At 52.7% G+C, this 23,693-nt stretch overlaps 1 protein-coding gene across 1 annotated transcript; it reads left to right on the top strand.

Annotated features, from left to right (window-relative positions):
* The first annotated feature begins 19,272 nt into the window (after positions 1–19,272).
* On the top strand, positions 19,273–23,410 carry LOC147645795 (olfactory receptor 14J1-like). Its single transcript, XM_086874204.1, has 2 exons — positions 19,273–20,130; positions 22,401–23,410. Exon 2 carries the CDS (start codon positions 22,424–22,426, stop codon positions 23,354–23,356), a length of 933 nt encoding a protein of 310 aa, XP_086730330.1. The 5' UTR covers positions 19,273–20,130; positions 22,401–22,423; the 3' UTR covers positions 23,357–23,410.
* Positions 23,411–23,693: the final 283 nt, after the last annotated feature.

Genomic DNA, 23,693 nt, shown 5'->3' with positions numbered 1-23,693 from the left:
ACCTGGTGTACCAACTCCGACTGGCAGTAGATTACCTTCTCACTGATGAGGGGGAAATCTGTGGGAAGTTCAACACCTCTGAATGCTGCCTAGAAATAGATGATAAAAGTGGAACATTTCTAAAGAGATCAGAAAAATCTCCTACGTAGGGAACCAAGAATGGATGCCGATCCTGAATACTGATTGATGGGATAGTTTCTGGTCCTTTAAGGGCTGGTGGAAAAAGGTGGCATTCATTGGTATAGCGGGACTAGCAGGACTGTTGTTTCTTCCCTGAGTCATCCCATCTATGATCAGAATGATTACCTCAGCAATACAGTCTAGCAGCACGATCTACAACTCATTAGAAATAACCCAAGAGAAGGGAAAAACTAAGATCCTAATGTTAGGAAGTTCAGAGCTGAAAGAAGCAAAAAGGGTATATGACCAATACCAAAGACTAAAGAAGTTTCACTACCAGGAGCCTGAAACAACAAGTTGATGCAGGCTGATGCCTGGTCAAATTAAAAGAGGGGGGATATTGTTATAAATAAAAATCCCAATGTTCAAATTATATGTTCCTGTTTCAATCCCATTTTAGGTCCCTGAATAAGGGGTTTTGGTGTTGTAAGTCCCAAAAGGGTTCACTGTTAAGGAGTTCATATTTGTTTTATTTCTTTTTGGTGTTGCAAGCCCTAAAAGGGCCCACTGTCAAGAAGTTTGTACTTGTTTTATCCTTGCATTTGTACCCCCACCCCTTATTCTCTTCCAACCCGTTGGGCAATTTAGCCGCTGCTGCCCAGGATGAACTTCCCCATTTCCCATAAAGACTTGCACACGGGTGCATATTAAAATCATATTACCACCTGGGAGCAAAGACAGCCCTGGACAACGAGCCACGCTCAGGGAACATCTGGAGGACCCCACTGTGGAGGAAGCAGGGACCTGGGGAGACTGGGTGCGCCAATCCCAGTCTGGCAAGCTGGTTGCCATGACCTGGGCAGGACTTGAGAGGGAAGAGACCCCTGGACTTTCAAGCCTGAGACAGAGTCTCTGGGTGATCCTGGCGAGGATAGAGGCTCCAGTCCTGCTGACAGTGGATGATGACAGGCCTGCGTGATCCTCCTCCTCGATGTCAACCATGGGGAGCAGCGGTGGCAGCGCGCACCCCAAGCCCCCACCTCTAGGCCCAGTTGTCTCTAATAAAGGCTTGTTAATGGGAGCAGAAGGTCTCCTGGCCCTTTAATTCACCGCACCTGCAGTGCCGGTGGAGGAGGCACAGCTGGGAGAAGGGAGGGGTGGGGGGAAGCTGGTTTTAGGGCTATTAATTTACTTCTCACAATCCTTCTCTAGTTTTTGGAATTTTCTGCCAGAAATCTCTCTCCTCCCCCACTCATCCACAGGGATTTGGGGCAGTTTTCCCTTTTTGGGAGGAATCCGAGCGATGCACTGAGGCACCTAATTAGAGGTGGGAGAAGTGAGGCTCCAGGGCTTCCCGCTGAGCCGGAGCCACCGAACACCCAGGGCAGGGAAAAGCGGGCCGGGAGCTGCGGAGAACTTTGCTTGTGTTGGGAGCTCAATGGCGGCTCGGGCCGGGCCCGTTCCAGGCCTGTTCCTCATCTCCGCCCTTCCCCTCACACAGCCCGGGGGGCCCTGAGAGCGCGGGGCGGGGCTGTGCCGTGTGCAGAGCCCGCCACTGTCTGCGATTGGCTGCTGCTGCCGTCACTCGTGGCTCTGGCGCGCGCTGATTGGACAGAGCGGGGACAAGCCCGGCCCCGCTGGCGCCCCCAGGGCGGCCGTGGGGCAGGAGAGCCGCCATTGCCGGAGCGTCTGTGCGGGCCCGGCAGCGGCGGCAGCGGCCGGAGCCCGGTGAGGCGGCGGCGGAGCTCGGAGGCGGCCCCAGCCATCGCAGGTGGGAGCCGCGCTCGGTTCTGCGGGGGCTCGGGGCTCGCTGCGGGCCCGGGAGGGGGCGGCGGGGGGCTGTGGCGGGTGGCTTGTGCCGTGGGCGGCCCGTGTTGGCCCTGGCGTGAGGGCGCTGAGGGAGCGGCTGCCCGCGGTCTCCTTCCCGCTGGGGCCTCGGCAGGAGCCGGTGCCGGAGCAGCGCTGGCTCGTCCCGCTTCGTGTCGGTAGCCCGGAGGTGGCTGCGCTGTGCCCGGGGCTGGGCGGGAAAATTCCCGGCGCCAGAGGTTTGTGTGGCCAAAGGAGCCCGAGGAGCGGTGTGAGAGTGACTTTATTGCTGCCCAAAGGGAGAGGCCGTGGGGCATTTGCCGTGCGCTCTCTCCAGCTGCTGGAGGACGCGGCCTCGTTTTTGTCCTGATTTTCCCGGCCGCGTGTCCCTGTCCCTTTCCCCACTGGCGGAGGTGCTGGGAAGGTTCAGACTTCCCCATCTGCCTCCTGCATGTCCCGGTTAATATGTACCCACCACTTTTGTAGAACATCCGATATTGATGGCTCTGTTAAGTCTTTGTTCTTCTGGAAGTTCAGGAATTTAGCGGGACTTTGTCAGAGCAGCGGTCCTTGTCAATTGGTAACATTTTCTGAAACTGAGGCTTTTTCCCACTGCTTCCTTATGTGCAAGTCCCTGGCCCTATCTGCAAGCAGATTCACTCACTGACCCTGTTTTTTCTTCCTGGGTGTTCTTTGATTTTGGGATTGCTCTCAGTGCCCTCATTCGCTGTCCTTTTGTAGCCGTTTGTGGCTCAGGAGGCCTGGCTGCCCCCTGCATCCCCTTGCTCAGCTGCTGAATGAGCTGCACTCAACAAGGTGTGTGCATGGTGAAAAGATGAGAGTTGCTGTAGAAATGAGAGGAGAAACTGCATTCGTTTAACCCATGGTCTGCCAGGGAACCACAAAAAAGTTGCCCATGCCCATCCTTTCCATGTCTGGACTAGTACATGACATTTTTCTTATACCCTTTGTTATCTGTTTCTCCACTTTTCCTTTGTGATCTATTTGCCAACAGCAGTTTGAGTCATTTAACTTTCCACAAACTCTGCCTCCTTTTCCTGCTAAAAGATAATCTGACCCCATCCCATGGTGAAATGTGTTCCTCATCTGGGTGGATTGGTTGGGAAGAAAGTCAGGAACTGGAGCTGTCTGGTTGGGTATTATTTTGAAGACATCCTGTAATCTAATTATGCCATGGAAATGATAAATTAGTTCTCTGGCTCCTGATATGAATTCATTAGGGTTCCCATGGCCTGGTCCATGGTGTTGCAGGATTTGTTCTGGTGGCCATTCATCTTTTCCCCATTTTTGGGTGCTCTCTCCAGCCAGGGCTGCATCAGTTTTTTGCTTTTCTCTAATTAAATCAGCACATACTTGGATTCCCAACTGAATTCCCTTGGGGTAGCAAAAAAACCCCAGTGCTCTAATTCACCCTATATAACATAGAAAGTGAGGGCACAAGTTGGGGTGGGGAGTGGGATGATTCCCCCCCCATTTTTTATAGTGAAATTTTCACAACATTGTCCATTTGCAGTTTTCCTTTGCAGCTTAACCAATTTCTGTGTCAGTCAGATATCCTCACCATGGGCTCTGCCTTTAGCTGTGCAAATTCCATCTGTGCCCCCAGGCAGAGCTTGGGGTGAGGGGCAGAGGAATTCAGGCCAATTCCTCCCCCAGGCAGGAAGACCCTGGTACATTGTCCAGGCTTTGCCCCAGGGGTGTTAATTTGCATTTCTAAAGCTCCTCAGCTGGCTGCCTGGAATGAAGCTTCTCTTCCAGGGCAGCCATGGGATGACTCACATGGAGGGCTCCCTCCCCCATCTGCTGTTTCTTTGTTGTTTTTTTTAAACAATTTTCTATTAACTGTTTACATTTTAAAGGGCCACCTTTCAAACTCTTCTACTTTTCAAAATGCAGCTTAAAGGTGAACATGGAAAAACCCATACCATAATTTTGCCATCCCTAAGAGCCACGCACAAACATAAAAACAAAAATTAGAAAGAAATCAAGTATTTTCTTTTTCTTCTCTGACTAAAAACTGATTCTCACACCCCTGGCCCAAGCAGAACTGACAACAGAAAAGTAGAATTATTGCAAAAAATTCTTCTAATGGTGTAATCCTTTCACTGAAACTGAAAAGCAAAAACTCTCCAACAATGTCTCCAGAGAAATAAGGCATGACTTGATTCTGAACAGAATCATTTCAATCACACACAGTCTGCATGTGCAGAGAAAATCATTCCATGGCATGTGAGTTTTACTAGATGTTTCCTAAACTTTATTCAGTCTGAACCCATAGAAATTCATTGGTTTAGTGTTCATTGTTTCCAAGGTGTGGAGTTCTTAGTGTTTGGTTTCCTGTTGCATCCGGATTTCTGTGTCTCTGATGTGAATTAGGTCTGCACTCCTGGATTTCCTGCTCAGCCTTTTCCAGACCCGCTTGGATCCCCATTCCTGGGCCCTGGGACCCCCCCGCATCTCCTTGCCCAGCTCCGGGACCCCCTGCAGCCCCTTCTCCTGCACCAACAGTGCCCTGCACCCCCTTTCCCGGGGATCCTCCCCTGGCAGCCCCTGGATCCCCCGGTTCCGTCAGCCCGGGGACCCCCGGAGCCCCATTCCCGGCCATCCCGGGGCACCGCACCCCCAGGCCTCCCTTTCCAGGGAAAGCCGAGCTGGGCACGGGGCTCTCCAGCCGCTCTGGCATTTCTGATCACCCAAAGGAGAGGAAGAGAGCAGCGGAGAGAGAGGGAAGGAGATTGGGAATCGGGGCTCGGGCTCCCAGCGGCCGCTCCTGCTCCGCCGGGGCTGGGGAGCCGCAGCCGCAGGAAAAATGGGATCCGCGGATGCCGGGGCTTCCCCCGCTTTGGGCCGAAGCCGGCGGGTTCCAGGCAGAGTTTGGGCGCAGGGCCCGGGAGTTCAGCCCAGTTTGTCCCGGGGGTCCCGCAGTGCGCGGCCGAGGAGGGTCCCGGGGGATCCCGGGAGGGGATCCAGGGGAATTCCCTGGAATTGCCCCGTCCCCTCCCCCCGCGCTCCCTCGGGCACTTTCGCTTCCGCCTTGGCCGCCCTGCGCCGCCGGGATCTGCCCGGCGACCGGTGACGTCACTGCAGCCTCGGGCTGCCACTGGCGGGCAGCAAAGAGCGGAGCCAATGGCGGGGCCGGAGGCGGCTCTGGGGGCGGGGCCGGGGCTGTGGGCGGGGCCGCAGCGGAGCAGCGCGATGGCTCCAGCGCTGGGGCCGGGGGCGCTCCCGGGGGGCGGCGAGAGGTGAGGGGGACCCCCGGCACCGGGACTCTTTGATCGCCCATTCCGGAGCGCCGAGGGGCCCCTAAACCCCCACTCCTGGGCACCGCCATCCCACCGAACCCCCATTCCCGGCCGTGGGTCCCACCCTGCACCCCCTTATCCGGCACCAGGAACGCCTGCACCCCTTTCCCGGCCATCCCGCCTCCCGCAGCCCCCAGAGCCCCCTTCTCCTTGACCCATTTACCCCCCAGACCCCTATTCCTGCCTCTCCCAGCAGCCAGCCCCTCCTTTCCTCAGCACTCAGGACAGCCGGGACCCCTATTCCCAGCCATCCCGGCTTTCCCTGCCCTGTCCTGGCAATGGGGACAGCGGGGACCCTTGGAGCTCCCTTTCCTGGGTACAGGAACGCCCTGAACTCCAGCCATGCCACATCTAGCCAGCCCTAGCCTCCCCTCTTGTCACTCCTGGCATCCCCAAATGCCCTTCCCGGCTCTCCCCGTTCCCCCTTTCCTTCAGCCGTGACCCCCCCAATCCCAAATCTCCAAATGTCCCCCCAGTTCTCCTCTCCCTGCGTTCCCTGCACGCGGCGCTGTCGGAGCCCGGCCCGGGCTTCCCGCAGTCCATGTCCATGGGGTCCCTGGCTGGGATCCCCTTCCAGCGCCGCCGCAGCGAGCGGGGCCGGGCGGAGCCGAGCCGGGATCTTGGGATAGCCAGGGCTGGGATCTTGGGATAGCCAGGGCTGGGATCTTGGGATAGCCAGGGCTGGGATATTGGGATAGCCAGAGCTGGGATCTTGGGATAGCCAGAGCTGGGATATTGGGATAGCCAGGGCTGGGATATTGGGATAGCCAGGGCTGGGATATTGGGATAGCCAGGGCCGGGATCTTGGGATAGCCAGGGCTGGGATCTTGGGATAGCCAGAGCTGGGATATTGGGATAGCCAGAGCCGGCACAAGGAGCGGCACCGGCACGGGGCCAGCGGGGAGCTGCAGATGCTGCAGCAGCGGCACAGCCAGAGCGGGGCTGAGCAGGGGGAGCCGGGGCTGGGGGATCTGTGGGGCTGCGATGGCAACTGTGGCACCGCCATGGGGATCCCTGAGATCCAGGCTGAGGGATTAACAAATTCCCTGGCTCACAGCTGCAGGGAATGTCTCCGGAAATATGTCAGATATGGGCGGGAGGTGCTGCAGTGTAAAGGTGGGGAGGGCAGAATTCCCATGGGAATATGGGAATTGGAATGTGGGATTTGTGAGGGCAAAATTTGTGACCGTGGGAATTCGCATGGAAATTCCATGGATGGATCTCAGACATCCCATTCCCGTGAGACCTCCACGGATGGATCCCACTGCTGTCCAATTCCCATGGGAATTCTGTAGATGGATCTCACTGCCATGTCATTCCCATGGAATTCCATGGGCAGATCTCCCCATCCCGCTGCCATGGGAGCTCCAATCCGGTTCCCCCCCAAACCCATCCTGGGGGTCGCCCTGTTCCTTGCCCTCCCGACCACCCACAAGACTCCTGGGGGTCCCTCCCATTACCCACCCAGGCCCCCCAAACTCTTCCTGGTCCCTCTTCTTTCCCCCATAATGGGAATCCCTGGAAGTCCCCCTGTGTCCCCTCCCCCAGGACTTTGGGGGTCCCACCCGACCTGTCCGTGCACCCCCAGATTTCTTCCACAGCCCCCCTGTGATGGTGGAGGGTGGGGGCCGAGTGCTGGTGCCCCCCTGCCTGCAGCAGATCCAGCGGTGAGGGCAGTTCGGGGGGTCCCTCAGCATTTGGGGTCCCTGGGATTTGGGGTGACCCCCCGGGCCCCCCAGGATCTCCCTGAACACGCTGACGCTGCCCGTGTGCTGTGAGAAGGTTCAAACCTGGCACGGGGTCCCCAGCACTGCCACCTGCATTGCCCAGGTACCCCCAAACCTGCCGAGAACCCCCAAAGCCCCCGGGACACCCCAACCTCCCCTGATCCCAAACACAGCCCTGGATGTTCCAAAAACTCCCCAAAACCGCAAAACCCCATACAGACATTGAGAAGGTTCATACCTGGCATGGGGTCCCCATGTCCATCACCAGCAGGTTCCCCAAAACAACCTTGAGATCCCAAATTCCACTCCCGGGATCGCCCAAATTCCCCCATCAGGACCCTTGTAAACTCTCTTGGGATCTCCCAAGAAACCACCATGGCCCCAAAAACACCCAGAACTTCTGAAAATCCCCAGGAACCCCTCACAAAGGTTTGCACCCAGCATGGGGACCCCATCGCCTTCATCGGCATCACCCAGGTACCCCCAAACCCCTCCCGGGACCCCCAACCCCTCCCGGGCTCCACTGCCGGAACCAACGGGAGCGGTGTTGCCCTTTTAAGAGGAGTTACAGTGGGACCCGACAACACCGGGGGCCCTTAAAGCGGCCATGGTAGAGAGAACCCCCAAAATCCACCCTGGGGGACAAAACATCCCCTACAGGGGCTTGGGATGGGGACACCCCTAAAAATGTCACTTAAAGCCGTCATGATCCCCCCTCCAAAGGGGTTTGTGGGGCTGCGGCCGCACAAACACCCTAAAATGGGGAGGAAAAAACACCCCTGTAGTGGTGGGACCCCCGAAAAAACCTGAAAAAGAGAAAAACTCCTCTTGAGAGGGGCCTGAAGACCCTGAAAGGCCCTGGAAGAGGGACAAGATCCCCTCCTGTGCTGGGGCCTCCCCGAGCCGGGAACTCTCCCGTTCCTGCTCTCGGGGGAGCCCCGAACGACGGCGGCTCCTGGGCTGAGCCCCCCTCAGCCGGGGCTGCGGGGGGAACTGGGGGGGCTGGGACGGGGCTTGGGGCTCCTGGGGTGAACTGGGGGACCCTCAGTGCTCCCACCTCCCCCTGTTCCCCTGTCCCACCCCGTTCCCATTGTTCCCCCAAAGCTCCGCTGCCCCCAGCTCGGTTTGGGGGGGACCCAGCCCTTTCCCATCGTGTCCCGGCCCGGCCCCGCTCACCCGAGGGCTCCGAACCACGCCCAGGGACAGAGGAGGGACAGAGGGGGAGGAAGAGGAGGGACAGAGGAGGAGGAAGAGGAGGAGCAGGAGGAGGAAGAGCTGGAGCAGGCAGAGGAGGCTCCACCTGCGCTCCCCGCTCTCTGCATCTGCAGCTCCTTCGGGACCATCGCCCCCCATCCCGCAGGTGCCCGGGGAGGGGGAGCTCGCCCCAAATCCCCCGGGCCTCCCTGGCTTTGGGGTTTTTGGGGGGGATGTTTGGGGATGGCAGGGCTCCAGAGCCGAGCCGCAGATGCCCCTCGGGGGCACCCCGGGGGTCCCCGGGAGGTGTTTTTGGGGGGTCCCGGTGGCGGTGGCGGCAGAGCCCCGGCAAAGGGGCCGGGGGGATGCGGGTCCGGCATGGCCGGGAAAGGGGTTCGGGGCTCCCGGTGCCGGCAGTGGCTGCTCCCAGCATTGCCCAGTTGCTCCCCCGGTGTGGCTCCAGTTTCCTGTGCCCCCCACGATAAGCCAAATCACTCCCAGTCATGCCCTATTAGAGTACAATTTGTCTCCATTTTATCCCATTTTTCCACATTTTTATCCAATTTTCCCCCATTTTTATCCCATTTCTTTCCCATTTTTGCTCTATTTTTTCTAATTTTTATCCCATTTTCATATAATTTTCCCCTATTTTAATCCTATTTCTTATTTTCCCCAATTTTTCCCCATGTTTTTTCTTTTCCTCTCAATTTTCCCCTTTTTTATCTCATTTGTCCTCATTTTTTCCCATTTTTTTTCCCTATTTTTCCTCCATTTTTACTCAAATCGTCCCCCATGTTTTCCTATTTTTCCCATTTTTTCCATTTTTAATCTATTATTTCCCCACTTTATGCTATTTTTGCTCCATTTTCTCCCAGTTTTTTCCCCATTTTTACTCCTATTTTCCCCGATTTCTTCCAATTTTCCCCCATTTTTGCCTCATCTTTACCTTTTTTTTTGTATTTTTGTCCCAGTTTCCCCATTTCCCCCCATTTTCCCATTTTTATCCTGGTTTTATCTTACTTTTCCACAATTTTATCCCAATTTTCTTCCATTCCTTTCTCCCATTTTTCCCAATTTTTCCTCCATTTCCATCCCATTATCCCAAAATTTTCCCTATTTTTATCCCATTTTTTCTCCCCATTTTGGCTCCATTTCTCCCCATTTTCCTCCATTTTTCCTGACATTTTTCTCACTTTTCCCCTATATTTTTGTAGTTTTCCCTAACTTTTCCCCATTCTTCCTCCATTTTTATTTTATTTTTCCCCATTTCCCCCTATCTTCCCCATTTAATTATCCCAAAAATTGAAATTTGGGGTAAAAAAAATAGAAATTTTGGTGGGAAAAAAGGGTGCTTTGGTGGCAAAATTTCATGAATTTAAATCATAGCTTTCCCATGATTTTTCCATGATTTCCAGCCAGAAGGAGGTGTGGGATTCATCCCAATGTTCTGGAAGCTGGAAGAGGACCAAGCCATCAGTCTCCCAAAAAACCTTGAGCAGCTCATCTGCAATTCCACCTTTCCCCAGTCCCTGGATTCTCAGGTCTGGAAATTCTTCTACGATCTCCCAGGTAGGCAATTCCTAAAATTCCATGGAAAAATGGGATAGGGGGATTTAATCCTGGTTTTTTCCTGATTTTTCCCATTTTTTTCCCATTTTTTATCCCCATTTTATCCTGATTCTTCCAGATTATTTTCCTCTTTCTTTTCCTCGTTTTGTCCCAGATTTTTCCAGGTTTTTTCCCAATATTTTTTCCAATTTTTTCACTCTTTTTTTCCCCCATTTTTTTCTATTTTTTCCTAGTTTTTTCCTAATTTTCCCTTGCTTTTTTTCTGATTTTTTCCCTCCTTTTTCTCCCAAATTTTCCCATTTTTTTCCAGTTTTTTATCAAATTTTCCTGATTTTCCCCTGATATTTCTCTCTTCTTTTCCCAAATTTTTTTATCTTTTCCCCAACTTTTTCTCAAATTTTTCCCTGATTTTTCTGTTTTTTCCCATTTTTTCCCTGATTTTTCCTAATTTTTTCCCTGATTTTCTCCCAATTTTTTCAATTTTTTTCTGATTTTTTTCAGGTTTTATTCCCTTTTTCTTTTCCTGATTTTTCTCTCATTTTTCACATTTTTTTTCCCTGATTTTTCCCTCTGATCTGTCCCAATATTTCCCCATTTTTTCCATATTTTTCCTAAATTATGCTTGTTCATTTCCTAAATATTTCCTGGCTTTTTCCCAATTTTTTAAACATTTTCCCAGGTTTTGTCCCCCAGGTTTTTTTCCTCATTTTTCCCTTGATTTTTTTTTTCTCTGATTTTTCCCAATTTTTTCCACTGTTTCTTTTCCTGATTTCCCCCCATTTTTCCCTGATTTTTCCCTGTATTTCCTAATTTTTTTACTGATTTTTCCTGGTTTTTTCCCAGGTTTCTTTTTTCTCTCTTTTCTTGATTTTACCCATTTTTTCCCAGTTCTTTTCCAATTTTTTTCCCGATTTATCCCTTTTCCTTTCCCAATTTTTTCTGGCTTTCCCCATTTTCTTCCTGAAATTTTTCATTATTTTTTTCTGATTTTTTACAGCTTTTTTAACCCTTTTCCTGTTTTTTTTCCCTGATTTTCCCCTGATCTTTCTTTTTTTTCACATTTTTTTTCTGATTTTTTTGCAAGCTTTCTCAAACATTTTTGTTTTTTCCTTGATTTTTCAATTTTTTTTCCGAATTTTTTCTTGATTTCGCCCGATTTTTCCCAGGGTCTTTTTGGCTTTCTTTTCCTGATATTTCCCTGATTTTTCCCATTTTTTCACTTTTTTTTTTTTTCCATGCCTTTCCTATTTTTTCCTGATTTTTCTATCTTCCTTTCCCATTTTTTTTCTAGCTTTTTTCCAATTTCTTCTCAAATTTCCCTGAGTTTTCCCTGATTTTTTCCGAATTTTTTTCCCATTATTTTTCTACTATTTTTAGATTTTATGCCTCTTTATTTTCCTGGTTTTTCCAAGTTCTTTCCCAGTTTTTCTCCTGATTTTCTCAGGTTTTTTTCCAATTCTTCCTGATTTTTCCTTCTTTTCCTATTTTGTCCTGTTTTTTTTCCCCATTTTTCCTGATTTTTTTCAAGATTTTTTCCACTTTCTTTTCCTGATTTTTTCCCCATTTTTTCCCATTTATTCCTTGACTTTTCTCTTTTTTTCCCAAATTTTTCCTGATTTTCCCTTTTTTTTTTTTTATTTCATCCTGGTTTTTTCTATTTTTTTCCCCTGATTTTTCCCTTCTATTTTCCTTTTATTTATCCTGCTTTTTTTCCCATTTTTTCCCCAATTTTCCAGTTTCCTTCACACTCCCAGTATCATCCCAGTAACTCCCAGTCTGATCCCAGTCACTCCCAGTTGCTCTCAGCATGATTCCAGTTGCTCACAGCCACTCCCAGTCAATCCCAGTATGATTCCAGTCACCCTCAGTGGGATCCCAGTCTCAGCCAGCATGGACCCAGCTGCTCCCACTGTGATCCCAGTATGATCCCAGTTGAGTATGATCCCAGAATAGTTGTAATTCTTCCCAGTTCCTCCTGGTATGATCCCAGTTGTCCCTGGAATAGTCCCAGTCCATCTCAGCATGGTCCCACTCACTCCCAGTTGCCCCCAGTGTTGTTCGAGCTGTTCCCAGTTGCTCCCAGCCACTCCCAGTCACTCTGAGTGCAGTCCCAGTTGCTGCCAGTATGGTCCCAGTCTTGCCCAGCATGGCCCAGCTGCTTCCACTGTGATCCCAGTTAGATCCCAGTTGCCCTCAGCGTGGTTCCAGTTGCTCCCTGTTTCTCCCAGTGTGATCCCAGTTGCACCCAGTAGCCCCAAGTATAGTCCCATCCCCTCCCAGCATGGTCCCAGTCATGCCCAGTTGCTTTCAGTTGTCCCCAGCATGGTTCCCGTTGTTCCCAGTGTGTTCCCAGTATATCCCAGTTGTTCTCAGCATGTCCATAGCCATTCCCAGACACTCCCAGTAACCCCAGTCAGGTGCTTGTTATCCCAGTATTATCTCAGTCACACCCAGTATATCCCAGTCCAGCATTCCCCAAATTCACAGTCCCCCACCCGTGGGATCATCACCCCCCCCTATCCCAGCAATGACCAGGGAGGGGGAGTTTGGCCCAGATATCCTGGGGGGTCCCTGGGTTGGGTTTTTGGGGAGAATGTTCAGCGAATGAAGAACTCCAAAGCTGAGCAGAAAATGCCCCTTGGGGGGTCCTGGTGGCAGCTGCTGGCAGAGGAGCCTGGAGGAGCAGAGCCCTGTGTCCCCCAGGACCCCCAGAGAAGGAGAGCGCCACAATTCACAAGACCCTCAACAGCCTGGAGAGGGGTCAGGGGGGTCTCCATGGACCACCTGCACCCCCAAGAAGAGAATAAGGGGAGAAGGGACCCTGGCACCCCAAAAACCTCCAACATCCCTAAATGTTGAGATAGAAATGAGAGGAATTTTTTGGATTCCTGGCACTCTAAGAAGCAAGGGGAGGGCAGGGACTGAGTAGATAGGGGACCCACAGTACAAGCGTGACCCCCAGCAGCTGGAACAGGGGGGAACCCATGAACAGCAAAGGGGAGAGACCAGAAATGGGGAACACCTGGGAGGCATTTTCAGGGCTGAATCTTGGTGTTTGGGAGGTTTATATGGGCACAAGGTGCCCTGTGACTTCTAGAGAGGGTCTCCTTGAGCAGGAGGAACCCCCTATTCCAATGTGCTCATGAATTGTATTTTTCCCCAAACCAGGATTTCCTATTCCCAAACCTTGGCCAGATGGAGAAGGAGGCTGTGAGGAAGAGGAAGATGCCCCAGGACACCCAGGCAGGTGAGGAGGAAGTCAGTGCCCCTTTCCCCCTCTCTCCTGCTCCATCTCCCAGCCCAGCCTGGCCCCCGGCTGCAGGACAACCCCGCTGCCGACGCCGTCCTGCCGGGGACGCACTGGGGGGATCTCCTTCCCCTTCCCTCTGGCACGGAGGCAAATCCCATCCTCTCCTTGTCCTTCCTCCCCCAGACAAGGAGCTGAGGATGGAGACCAGGGAGGACAAATCCCCATGGCAGAACCTCATGGAAGAGGCCGTTTTGAGCGGCTCCATGGCTCACGAATCCAACAGGGAGGAAAATCCCCAGAGATCCCGCAGGAGGAGGGGCTCCAAACCCATCCCAGGGTGCTCTGAGGAGGAAAGACCCACCCTGTGCCGGGAAGGCGGCCGGAGATCCAGCCAGGGCTCTGAGCTGGTGGTCCATGAGCAGCTTCAGGATGGGGAGAAGCCCTACAAGTGCTTGGAGTGTGGGAAGAGCTTCAGCCAGAGGAAAACCCTCGTCAGCCACCAGAGGATCCACACTGGGGAATGGCTCTACAAGTGTGGGGACTGTGGGAAGGGCTTCAGCTGGAGATCCCAACTCATCATCCACCAGCGCATCCACACTGGGGAGAGGCCCTACGAGTGTCCTGAGTGTGGGAAGAGGTTTCAGACCAGCTTCACTCTCCTCGTGCACCAGCAGATTCACACGGATGAGAGGCCTTTCCGCTGCCCTGACTGTGAGGAGGGCTTCAAGCAAAACTCCAACCTCATCAGGCACCAGCGCATCCACACTGGGGAGAGGCCCTATGAGTGTGGAGAATGTGGCAAGAGCTTCAGCCAGAAGTCCCACCTGACCATCCACCAGAGGATCCACACTGGGGAACAGCCCTATGAGTGTGGGGAGTGTAGGATGACCTTCAGATGGAGGTCTCAGCTGACCATCCACCAGATGATCCACACTGGGGAGAGGCCCTACGAGTGTCCTGAGTGTGGGAAGAGGTTTCAGAGGAGCTCCAATCTCGTCCTGCACCAGCGGATTCACACGGATGAGAGGCCCTTCCGCTGCCCTGACTGTGGGGAGGGCTTCAATCGAAACTCCACCCTCATCATCCACCGGCGTATCCACACTGGGGAGAGGCCCTATGAGTGTCCCCAGTGTGGGAAGAGCTTCACCCAGAGCTCTCACTTGACCAGACACCAACGGAGGCACCAGTAAGGGAAGCTCTGCGAGTGCCCCAAGTTCAGGAAGAGCTTTGTTCACTGCTCCAGCTTCATCCCCCCTTGGAGGACCAACTTTGGGAAGAGACCTGGTGATCCATGTTCCCTGGGATCCATGCTGGGAAGACACCTGTACCTTTTCCTGCCCGTGGCAATGTCATGATGTGGGATCAAAGAATGTGAGACTGTGATCATGGTCCATTATATTCAATCCCATCTCAGGTCATTGCCAGAGGCAGGAAAAGGACTCCCTCTCTCTCACCAGAGAAGGGTGTCCTTTCTTGGCAGGAGGAAATACGTGGCCAGGAAGAGTCAGTTGGTGGTATTTTAGTTTTCCCTGTGAATGGTTTGTCTTATCCTTTCTGTTACCAAAATTGTTTCTGTGTCTGTTTGTTCCTTATCCTGTTGCTGTTCTCAATAAATTGTTCTTATCCCAGCCTGGGATCTTTGCCTTTTGTGCTTTCCATGGCAGGCGGGAGGGAAGCGAGCAGCAGCGCGGTTTCAGCAGGAGCAGGAAATTGGGGAATGCCATTCCTGAAGCCCAGCCCGTGGAAACCGAGCATCCCAGCTGGTGCCAGGCCTGGTTGCCATGGCAGCAGCCTTGGGAGCGGGTCCCTGGCTGGGGGCTGCGGGAACCTCTTCCCTCTGGTGCCCAGGGACAGGATTGGAGGGAGCGGCTGGAGCTGAGGCGGGCAGGTTTAGGCTGGATGTGAGGAAAAGATTTTTCCCGCGAGGCTGCTGGGGCACTGAACAGGCTCCCCAGGGAAGGCTCCCAGCTCCAGGGCTGGCTGAGCTCCAGCAGCGTTTGGCCAGCGCTGCCAGGCCCAGGCTGGGATTGTTGGGGTGTCCTGTGCAGGGCCAGCAGTTGGACTGGAGGATCCCCGTGGCTCCCTCCCAACTCAGCCAATTCTGTGGCTCTGTGATCCCATGAGCCTGGGGATGGGACTGCAAATGGTTGCCATGGCAATGGGCTCTGGCTCCAGGTCTGAGTCAGGCAGAGACAGGGGCTCCACAGAGACCTCCCAGGGGTTTCTGGGGATGCTGAAGAGCTGTGTTGTCAGACGCAGTCACAGCAATTCCGTGGTGACATCCCAGGGGTCCCTGGGCTGCAAAGGCACCGCTCTGTCACAGGCATTCCCGGGGGCTCCACGGCGACATCCCAGGAGTCCCCAGGCTGCCAAAGAGCCGGGATGTCACAGACACTCCCTGGGCTTCCTGTCATGGGCAGAGTGGGAGCTTCAGGCAAAAGCTTTATTTCTTTATTGGAGAAACTCCTGCTGTGTCATGAGGTGGAGAAATGACACTCAACAGCCACCAGGGATCCTCACCCCCCTTCCAGGAATGCCTAGGCTTTTAAATTCCTTCTAAGAGAGGAGATTGGGAGTGGCAGGATCCAATCCCAGCCCCCAGACTTTGTCAAAGTGTTATAGGTAAAGATTGGACAGGTGGAATTGAAACATAATGCAATTTGTCCCACAGGATTAACAAGGGAATATCATCCATCTTTTCTGATGTCCATTGCCAAAACTGGTACTCTCCCTAAAACATTTCCTGTATCCGAGGCTATCTCCCAGAAAAAAACTGCAAACTCTGGCTGGCCTTGGCCTCTGGTGGTCCCGACACATCTTCCCCTGAAACAGTGGGGCTCTGTTCCTTCCTTCCTGGGAAAAGCACCAGCCTTCTTGTCCAAGGACCATTTTTAATTTGGCTGCCCAAATTTCATATATCCAAGGATTGCTCCCAGAAAGAAGCTGCTGAGACAGAGAGGTCGGGTTGGCCCTGTCCTCTGGTGATGTTCTTACACTATGAGAAGATGGTTTTAATTCGGAAACACCTTGCAGAAATCTCAGAGATCTGCCAAAGAGGGGACTGGAGGCCTCAGGCACATGACCATTCTATAGGGACAAAGGAGTTCTGTGCTCCATGGGGTGGAGACTGAGGACAGTGGAGGAGAGCCATGAGAGTATTTAAATAGTGGTTTCAGAGATGGTGAATCCTTCTGACATACACAGAGTTGTCAGCAAAGGAAAGGGCCAGCGATGTGGGGCAGCCAGGGAATGACGACAGCCTGCAGGGACAGAGGCACAGGGCATGGACCCCACAGGGCAGCCTGGGCTGGAGAGGGCACAGGGATGGGCAGCAGCTGCAAGGCCCTGCCAGAGGCAACTTGTGCAGCCCTTTGGCCATGGCTGCTGGCCCTGGGCCTGAGGCCAGCAGGGGACAAGTGACCCTGGCAGCCCTGGGGCCTCATTGCCTCCTTGTCCCTGCTCAGCAGCCTGGCAGGGGCCGCCCCATGGTGCTGCCCTTGGCATTGCACATCCCCACATGCCAGTGGCCCGGGAAGAGCCCTGAGCAATGAGGGAGGGACAGCATCTGCCTTGCCAGGGGCTGGGGCTCAGCCCTTGGCCCTTGCCATTCCTGAAACACATCCAGCTTTGCTCAGCACCACAGACACCTTTCCCTTGCTTGTCCCCAGCTGCCATCAGGGCCTCCAGTCTTCTGCTCTGCCTGGAACCTGGGGACGCTTTCTCACTCGTGTCTCTCATTTCAACTACAAGAAACTTCAGTGTTTCCATCTGACTTGGAGCTCTTGAGGAGTTTCTGGAGCACACTGTGAGGGACTGAGTGTGATGCCAAGAGCCCCAAAGGCCCGAGAGGGTGATGAAAGTGCTGGTGCTGTGTCTGTGCTGCTGAGCTGGGCCGGGCTCCTGGCCCAGAGGCAGCTCCTGGCAAGGGCAGCGCTGCAGAGAGACAGCTCTGGCCAGGAGCAGCTCCTGAGCACAGCCCAGCAGGGCTGGGGCCCTGCCAGGGCAGCTCAGGGACACAGAGAGCAGGCCCAGACAGAGCTGCCAGGGGCTCAGCACTGGCAGGGGCTGTGGGATGTGCCAGAGGGGGCTGTGTCCCAGCAGCACCTCTGTGGCTGTGTCCTGGAGCCCCGGAGCAGCTGTGATGTCAGAAAGGGGCTGTGTGACAGCTCTGAGTGGGTTGTGTGAGGTCACAGATGGGGCTGTGACATCCCAGAGTTTGTTGTGTGAGGTCACTGAGCAGCTACAGCGTCTAGAGGGGACTGTGTGACATCACAGAGAAGGCTGTGTGTCACCCTGAAAACTCAGATTCTGAGCTTGCTAACATAGTTTTCTAAAGACTTTCCCAGGACAGTAACTGTAAACATAGATATGTGTACATTCTTTCTGTTACACGTCTTGTGATGAGCATCTCTCATGGCCAGTGCAGGGGGAAAGTGTTATCCTGACCATCCAATCCCTGGCCATGGTCAGAAGCCTATAAATCCTGGGAGGAAAAATAAACTCTGCTCTTTCTTGCACCACACCTCAACCTGTGTCCGTGTGATCTATTGATCTTTAGCAGCAACAGCTGTGACATCACAGAGAGGACTGTGACATTAGACATTAGATATATGACACCACAGAGCAGGCTGTGCCATCACTGATTGATTGCATGACATCACAGACCAGGCTGTGAAGCCACATGGTTGTGATATGAAATCCTAGAGTGGGCAGTGACATCATAGAAAAGCAATGTGACATCTCAGGACAGGTTGTATGACATGAAAGTGCCAACTGTGAGATCATCGAGTGAACTGTGAAATCAAACATGGCTGTGTGACATTACGGGAGGACATGTGATATCACTAGGTGGTTTTGTGACATGTAAGAGATGGTGTGACATCACAGAGCAGGATGTGACATCACAGAATGGTGGTGTGACAACCAGGGGCAGGTTGTGTGACATCAGCAAGTGGGCTGTGACATCACAAGTGGCTGTGCGACATCACAGGGTGTACTGTGAGGTCACTGGGGAGGTCTCTTCGCACCGACCCCCCCTCACAGTTCCCCCCAGAGAAGTCCAACGCTGCCCTTGCAGCAGCCTGTCTGCACAGAAACACTTCCAGGGCTCTCTGCATTTCCCTTCCCTCACTCTTGCCTCACTCACACACCTCCCAACAACCCACTTGGTGCTTTCAGCTGCAAGGAGTTCAAAGCTTGTCTGTCCTTCAGCAGCTGCTCTAATTCTGCCTTCAGACAACTCTGGGGTTGTGTTTATTGTAGAACTCCCTGTGTGTCTGAAACATTCCTTGTGTGGCTCTGCCTTGGGGAAGGGGAACCTCCTTGGTGGCACCTTGGGCTTGGCACACACCTGAGGAGGGTGTCTGTTTTCCATGGGGAAACTCAGCAGTTTTGGATTGCTAAAATCAAAGAAGGAAAACCCCTCTTTGCCTGAGTGCAGCCAGTTCTGTGAGCAAAGCAGGTCCCAGGGGAGTGAGGAGAGAGAGGATGGGGCTGGGGAATGTGGAGCAAGGTTGTCCCCACTGGGTCAGACCTCAAGGCACAGCTTCTCTGACCTGGCCAGACCTCCTTAGGAGAGACCCTGGATCAATATCCATCACTGAATGCTGCAGTCACCTCTGCTCTAAAGAGAACAGGAATAAAAGACACCCTTTAAAATAGGAATACATATTTCTTAGAAGCTCTTAGAACTATTTCTCCATAACCATTGTAGGAAACTTTCCTAAGAACGGAACAAGACCAGAGGGAAATCAAGGCACAGCCATGATTTGTTAGGATTTGCTTGATCCTAATGAGCCCCATGGTGCATTTGGAGCTGAGCCCTTGAACCTCAGGGCCTGAGAGGAGATTGCACAAACCTTTCCAGGAGTCCAAGTCAGAGGAAACACCCAAAGTGTCTCCAGGCATTAATGGGTCCCACTGAGGTCCATCCCAAACACAGGCTCCTCATGGACTCCTTGGAGGAGAGAACTGGAGGCCAGGATTGCACAAAAACCTCCCAGAGACTCAGTGTGGGAAGGAAAATCCAAAGTAGCTGAAAAAGCCCTGAGTATCTCAAAGTATTGATGAGCCCCACTGAGTGTCAATGCAGAGCTCCCAAGGGACTCGTTAAAGCAGATAATTGGGGCCAGGATTGCACAAACTTCTCAGAGACTCAAGGTGGGAAGGAAAAAGGAAAGTACCTTAAGAACCTGAAGTTCCTTGAAGCATTAATGAGCCCCACTGAGTGTTGTTACTGACAAAGCCTCTCAAGGGACTAATTACAGCAGATAATTGGAGGCCAGGATTGCACAAAGCTCTCAGAGACTCCAAAGCAAAAGCCAAAGTCCTTTGAAAAAGCTGCAGTCCCTGGGAGCATGAAGGAGCCCCCAGGGCCATTCCTGAGCAAGGCTCCCCAGGGACTCCTTCCAGCAGATCCCTGAGGCCACTGGCATGTGGGCTAGGGGGGATGCTGAGGGCAGGCCAAGGGGGTGACAGTGGCCAGCCTTGCTGGGGCTGTGCCAGGAGGCCCCAGGGCCTCAGGACAAGGTGTCTCCTCACAGCCCTTGCTGGCACAGCTTTGGCTGCTGTGGCCCAGGGCACCAAGCCTTGGCTTCTCTTTGTCCCCAGCTGTCATCAGTGCCTCCAGTTCTCTGCTCTGCCTGGGGCCTGGGGACACTTTCTCAGTCATGTCCCTCAGTGGGACCCATTAAAAGTGAAAGAAACTTTGGAGTTGGATTCTGACTTGGAGTTCTTGAGAGCTTTCTTCCCCTCCCTGTCAGGGACTGATGTTCAGGGCCTCAGCACAAAGCCCCAAGAGGCTCATTAAAGTCCTGCTGCTGTGTCTGTGCTGCTGAGCTGGGCCGGGCTCCTGGCACAGAGGCAGCTCCTGGAAACCAAGAAGAGCTTCAAAAGCACATTTCTCTTGCTGAGCAGCTCTTCTGCCAGCCCAGCAGGGCTGGGGCACTGCCTGCAGCCACCCTGGGCACAGCCCAGAGGCACAGAGAGCTTCAATCAGTCAGGGCTGGGAAGGTGCTGAGAAGTGCCTGGGGCAGAATCCCTGCCAGCCCTTGGCACAGGAAGCCTCTGGCTGCAGGACAATGCAGCTGCAGCTCCTGGAGGCATCTCCTAAAGCTGGAACATGCCAGTGCCTACAGACTCTGTGAGTACATTCTCTGCCTGTCCCTTGTGCAGAGCAGCCAGGGGTGCCCAGGGCTGTCCTGCAGAGCAGGGTCCTGCAGCCCAGGGCGCTGTGCTGGGGCAGGGACTCTGCTGCCTGCCAGGGACAGCTCTCAGCCGGCCCGGGGAGCTGCTCCCAGCGCTGGGGAGAAGCTGTGGGGGGAAGGAGCCGCCCTGAGCAGGGCAGGGGCTGCTGCTGAGAGGGGCTATGTGGGGCAGGGCTGCTCCCAGCTCCAGACCTGCCTGGGCACAGCTCCAGAGGACAGTTCCCAAAAGAAGGTGAGCCTGGGATTGCTGTAAAGATCAGGAGCTTTCCTGAGACTGTTTTCAATTTCTTTCTTTAAGCAGGGTGGGAAAGTTGTGATGATGACAAAAGGTTTTTTGCTTTTTATGCATTTTTAATATATTTTTAGATCTGTAAACTATTATTATGTAATTATAAAATTTTAATTCTTAATTAACTCTATTAAACTATTATTCTATAGTATAGTATAGTATAGTATAGTATAGTATAGTATAGTATACTATACTATACTATACTATACTATTATATTATATTATATTATATTACATTTATATTATAATTAAGGACAACTATTATCCTTAATTAACTCTAATATGTTTCCTAACCTTACTCTTACATTTTAGAACAATAATCTGATCTTCTAAATAGATTTCTGAAATACTGTATTGTCTTATTATCAGGGAGAGGAGCTACAAGAAGAGCATTTTGTTTTTTAACCAGAATGTGAGCAGTCATAACAAAAAGTGGGGCATAGAAACCCTTCGACCTACTCCAATGGGTTGACCCTGGGGTGTGTAACTGGGGCAGCTGAATCTCCTATTGAATGTTTCTGTTAAATATCCTAATTAATCAATCTTAATAAATTGTTGAAATAAGGGGCCGGGTGTGCCTCAACCCCACTGGGACACCTGGAAGTTTCCAATAAAGGTCTGGTTTTTACTTTACTGTTCTAACACTGTTGCAAAGGTTTGGGGTTTTTTTCTCTTTTGATTATAGACAACAAAGGGGATGAGAGAAGCAGAAGAGGAATTGTAATCCCAGAATCACAGAACATTTTGAGTTGAAAGGAACACACCAGGAACAGCAAAGTAATGTTTGAACATTTACAGAGATGCCAGAATTGTAAGTTTGGGTGCTCAGTCTCTCTGCTGGAAGCCTCCTGAACAGCCTAAATGCACTGCTCTGATATTGTCATTGTTACCTGGGGCTCTCAGGGAGGCTCTGGCATCTGCAGCAGCTGAGTCAGGCCCTGCCCTTGGGATTGCTGCCAGGCAGGTGTGTCCATGGGAATGGGGTGTCCCAGCTTCCCTGTCACCTGTGGGGCTGTGGGCAAAGCAGTCCATGGCAAAGGGGAATGAGCTGAGCCCCCTCCCTGAGATCCCATCATGGGCACACCTGGGGATCTCCTTGCTGTGTCCTTCCAAGCTCTGAGCTGCCCTCCTGGCTGCAAATCTGTGCCAGAGCCTCTCAGAGTTCCCTGAATGTCCCACGGGGAAGGGCAGAGATGCCACCGCTGAGGAAATGCTGTTGGCTCTGCCAAGGGAGCCATGAGTGTCCTTGGCAGAGGAGGTGCTGAGCCCTTGCCCAGAGACCTTTAGAGAGGGTGAGACATTCAGGGATCCCTCTGCTCTGGGCAGGGTCTGGTTTATGCCAGGGTGACACAGGAGTGTGATTGTGCTCTGATTCCAGCCAAAGGTGCAAACCCAGGGCAGTTGGGAACAAGCCCATCCAGCCCCTCACCTTCCCTAAGCCACAGGGAATCCTTTGCCTCTCACATCTCTCAGTGGGAAATTCTGAGTGCAGCAGAAATGCTGGGGATTTCTGACCTCACAGAACCAGGAATGATTTGTGGGCACGAAAAGAATATTTAAAATTTCTTCCTGCTCTCAATATCTTTTAGAAGTGGGAATAAAGATGGCAACAAGCCCTTCTGCATTAGGAGTGATTCCCCTCACAAATCCTGAATATCCAGCTTTTCCCCTCTGTTACATGGCCATAAACCCAAGCAGCAGGGCAAGGATGGCTCCTGGAGAGCCCCCAGGTACGGGCCTGGCTGCTCCTGGCACACTCAGACATCACAGCTGGAGCTCAGGCAGGGACCTGGGTGAAGTTTTCCCAGCGCTGGAACAAGGGTGGGTGAGTCCCAGCAGGACAATCTACAAGGAATGGCCCATGTTTGGCTCAAAGCAGCCTCTCCTGAATTGCCACTGTCCTTTGTCCATGAACAGGTCCCCATGTGCAGCCACAGCAAATGTCCAACAGCAGCTCCATCAGCCACTTCCTCCTGCTGGCATTGGCAGACACGCGGCAGCTGCAGCTCCTGCACTTCTGCCTCTTCCTGGGCATCTCCCTGGCTGCCCTCCTGGGCAACGGCCTCATCATCAGCGCCGTAGCCTGCAGCCACCACCTGCACAGCCCCATGTTCTTCTTCCTGCTCAACCTGGCCCTCACTGACCTGGGCTCCATCTGCACCACTGTGCCCAAAGCCATGCACAATTCCCTCTGGGACACCAGGCACATCTCCTACACAGGATGTGTTGCACAAGTATTTTTCTTTCTGTTCTTCATCTCAGCAGAGCTTTCCCTGCTGACCATCATGTGCTACGACCGCTACGTGTCCATCTGCAAACCCCTGAACTACGGGACCCTCCTGGGCAGCAGAGCTTGTGCCCACATGGCAGCAGCTGCCTGGGCCAGTGCCTTTCTCTATTCACTGCTGCACACGGCCAATACATTTTCCCTGCCCCTGTGCCATGGCAATGCCCTGGGGCAGTTTTTCTGTGAAATCCCACAGATCCTCAAACTGTCCTGTTCACATTCAAACCTCAGGGAACTTGGGCTCATTGCAGTCAGTGTCTGTTTGGTATTTGTCTGTTTTGTGTTCATTGTTTTCTCCTATGTGCAGATCTTCAGGGCTGTGCTGAGGATCCCCTCTGAGCAGGGACGACACAAAGCCTTTTCCACCTGCCTCCCTCACCTGGCTGTGCTCTCCCTGTTCCTCAGCACTGCCATATTTGCCTACCTGAAGCCCCCCTCCATCTCCTCCCCATCCCTGGATCTGGCTGTGTCAGTTCTGTACTCAGTGGTGCCTCCAGCCCTGAACCCCCTCATCTACAGCCTGAGGAACCAGGAGCTCAAGGCTGCAGTGTGGACACTGATGACTGGATGGTTTCAGAAACATTAAACTGCTGGCCAATTTCTGCAAATCACTTTTAATAAAAGTCATCTTGGAAAATTTCACTTTGGAAGTTCTTTTCCTTGTTTTCCTTGTTTTTACTTCCTTTATATTGTCCACAACAAAATATCATTATTTGTGCCATTTCTCATTTTGATTCTCTCTACCTTCCCTAGGGCTACAGACTGTGTCAATGAGGAGCTATGCTCTTGGTGTAAAGTTCCTGTAAAGGAACTAAAGGATCTCCCAGCAAAGTTTTCTCCAGAGAAAACTTTTTTCCCTTTTGTTCCCTTCTCTGCAGCTGCAGCAGCAGTGTCTGTGTGCAGAGCTGGGGGCAGATCAGTGC

Source organism: Cyanistes caeruleus, unplaced genomic scaffold (assembly GCF_971803275.1).
Source record: "Cyanistes caeruleus unplaced genomic scaffold, bCyaCae1.hap1.1 HAP1_SCAFFOLD_169, whole genome shotgun sequence".
Taxonomy (NCBI): Eukaryota; Metazoa; Chordata; class Aves; order Passeriformes; family Paridae; genus Cyanistes; species Cyanistes caeruleus.
Note: the sequence above shows the minus strand (reverse complement) of the source record. Positions and strands in the feature narration are given on the sequence as shown.

Coding starts and splice junctions, on each gene's coding strand:
- LOC147645795 (XM_086874204.1), top strand. CDS start 22,424: ATGTCCAACAGCAGCTCCATCAGCCACTTCCTCCTGCTGGCATTGGCA.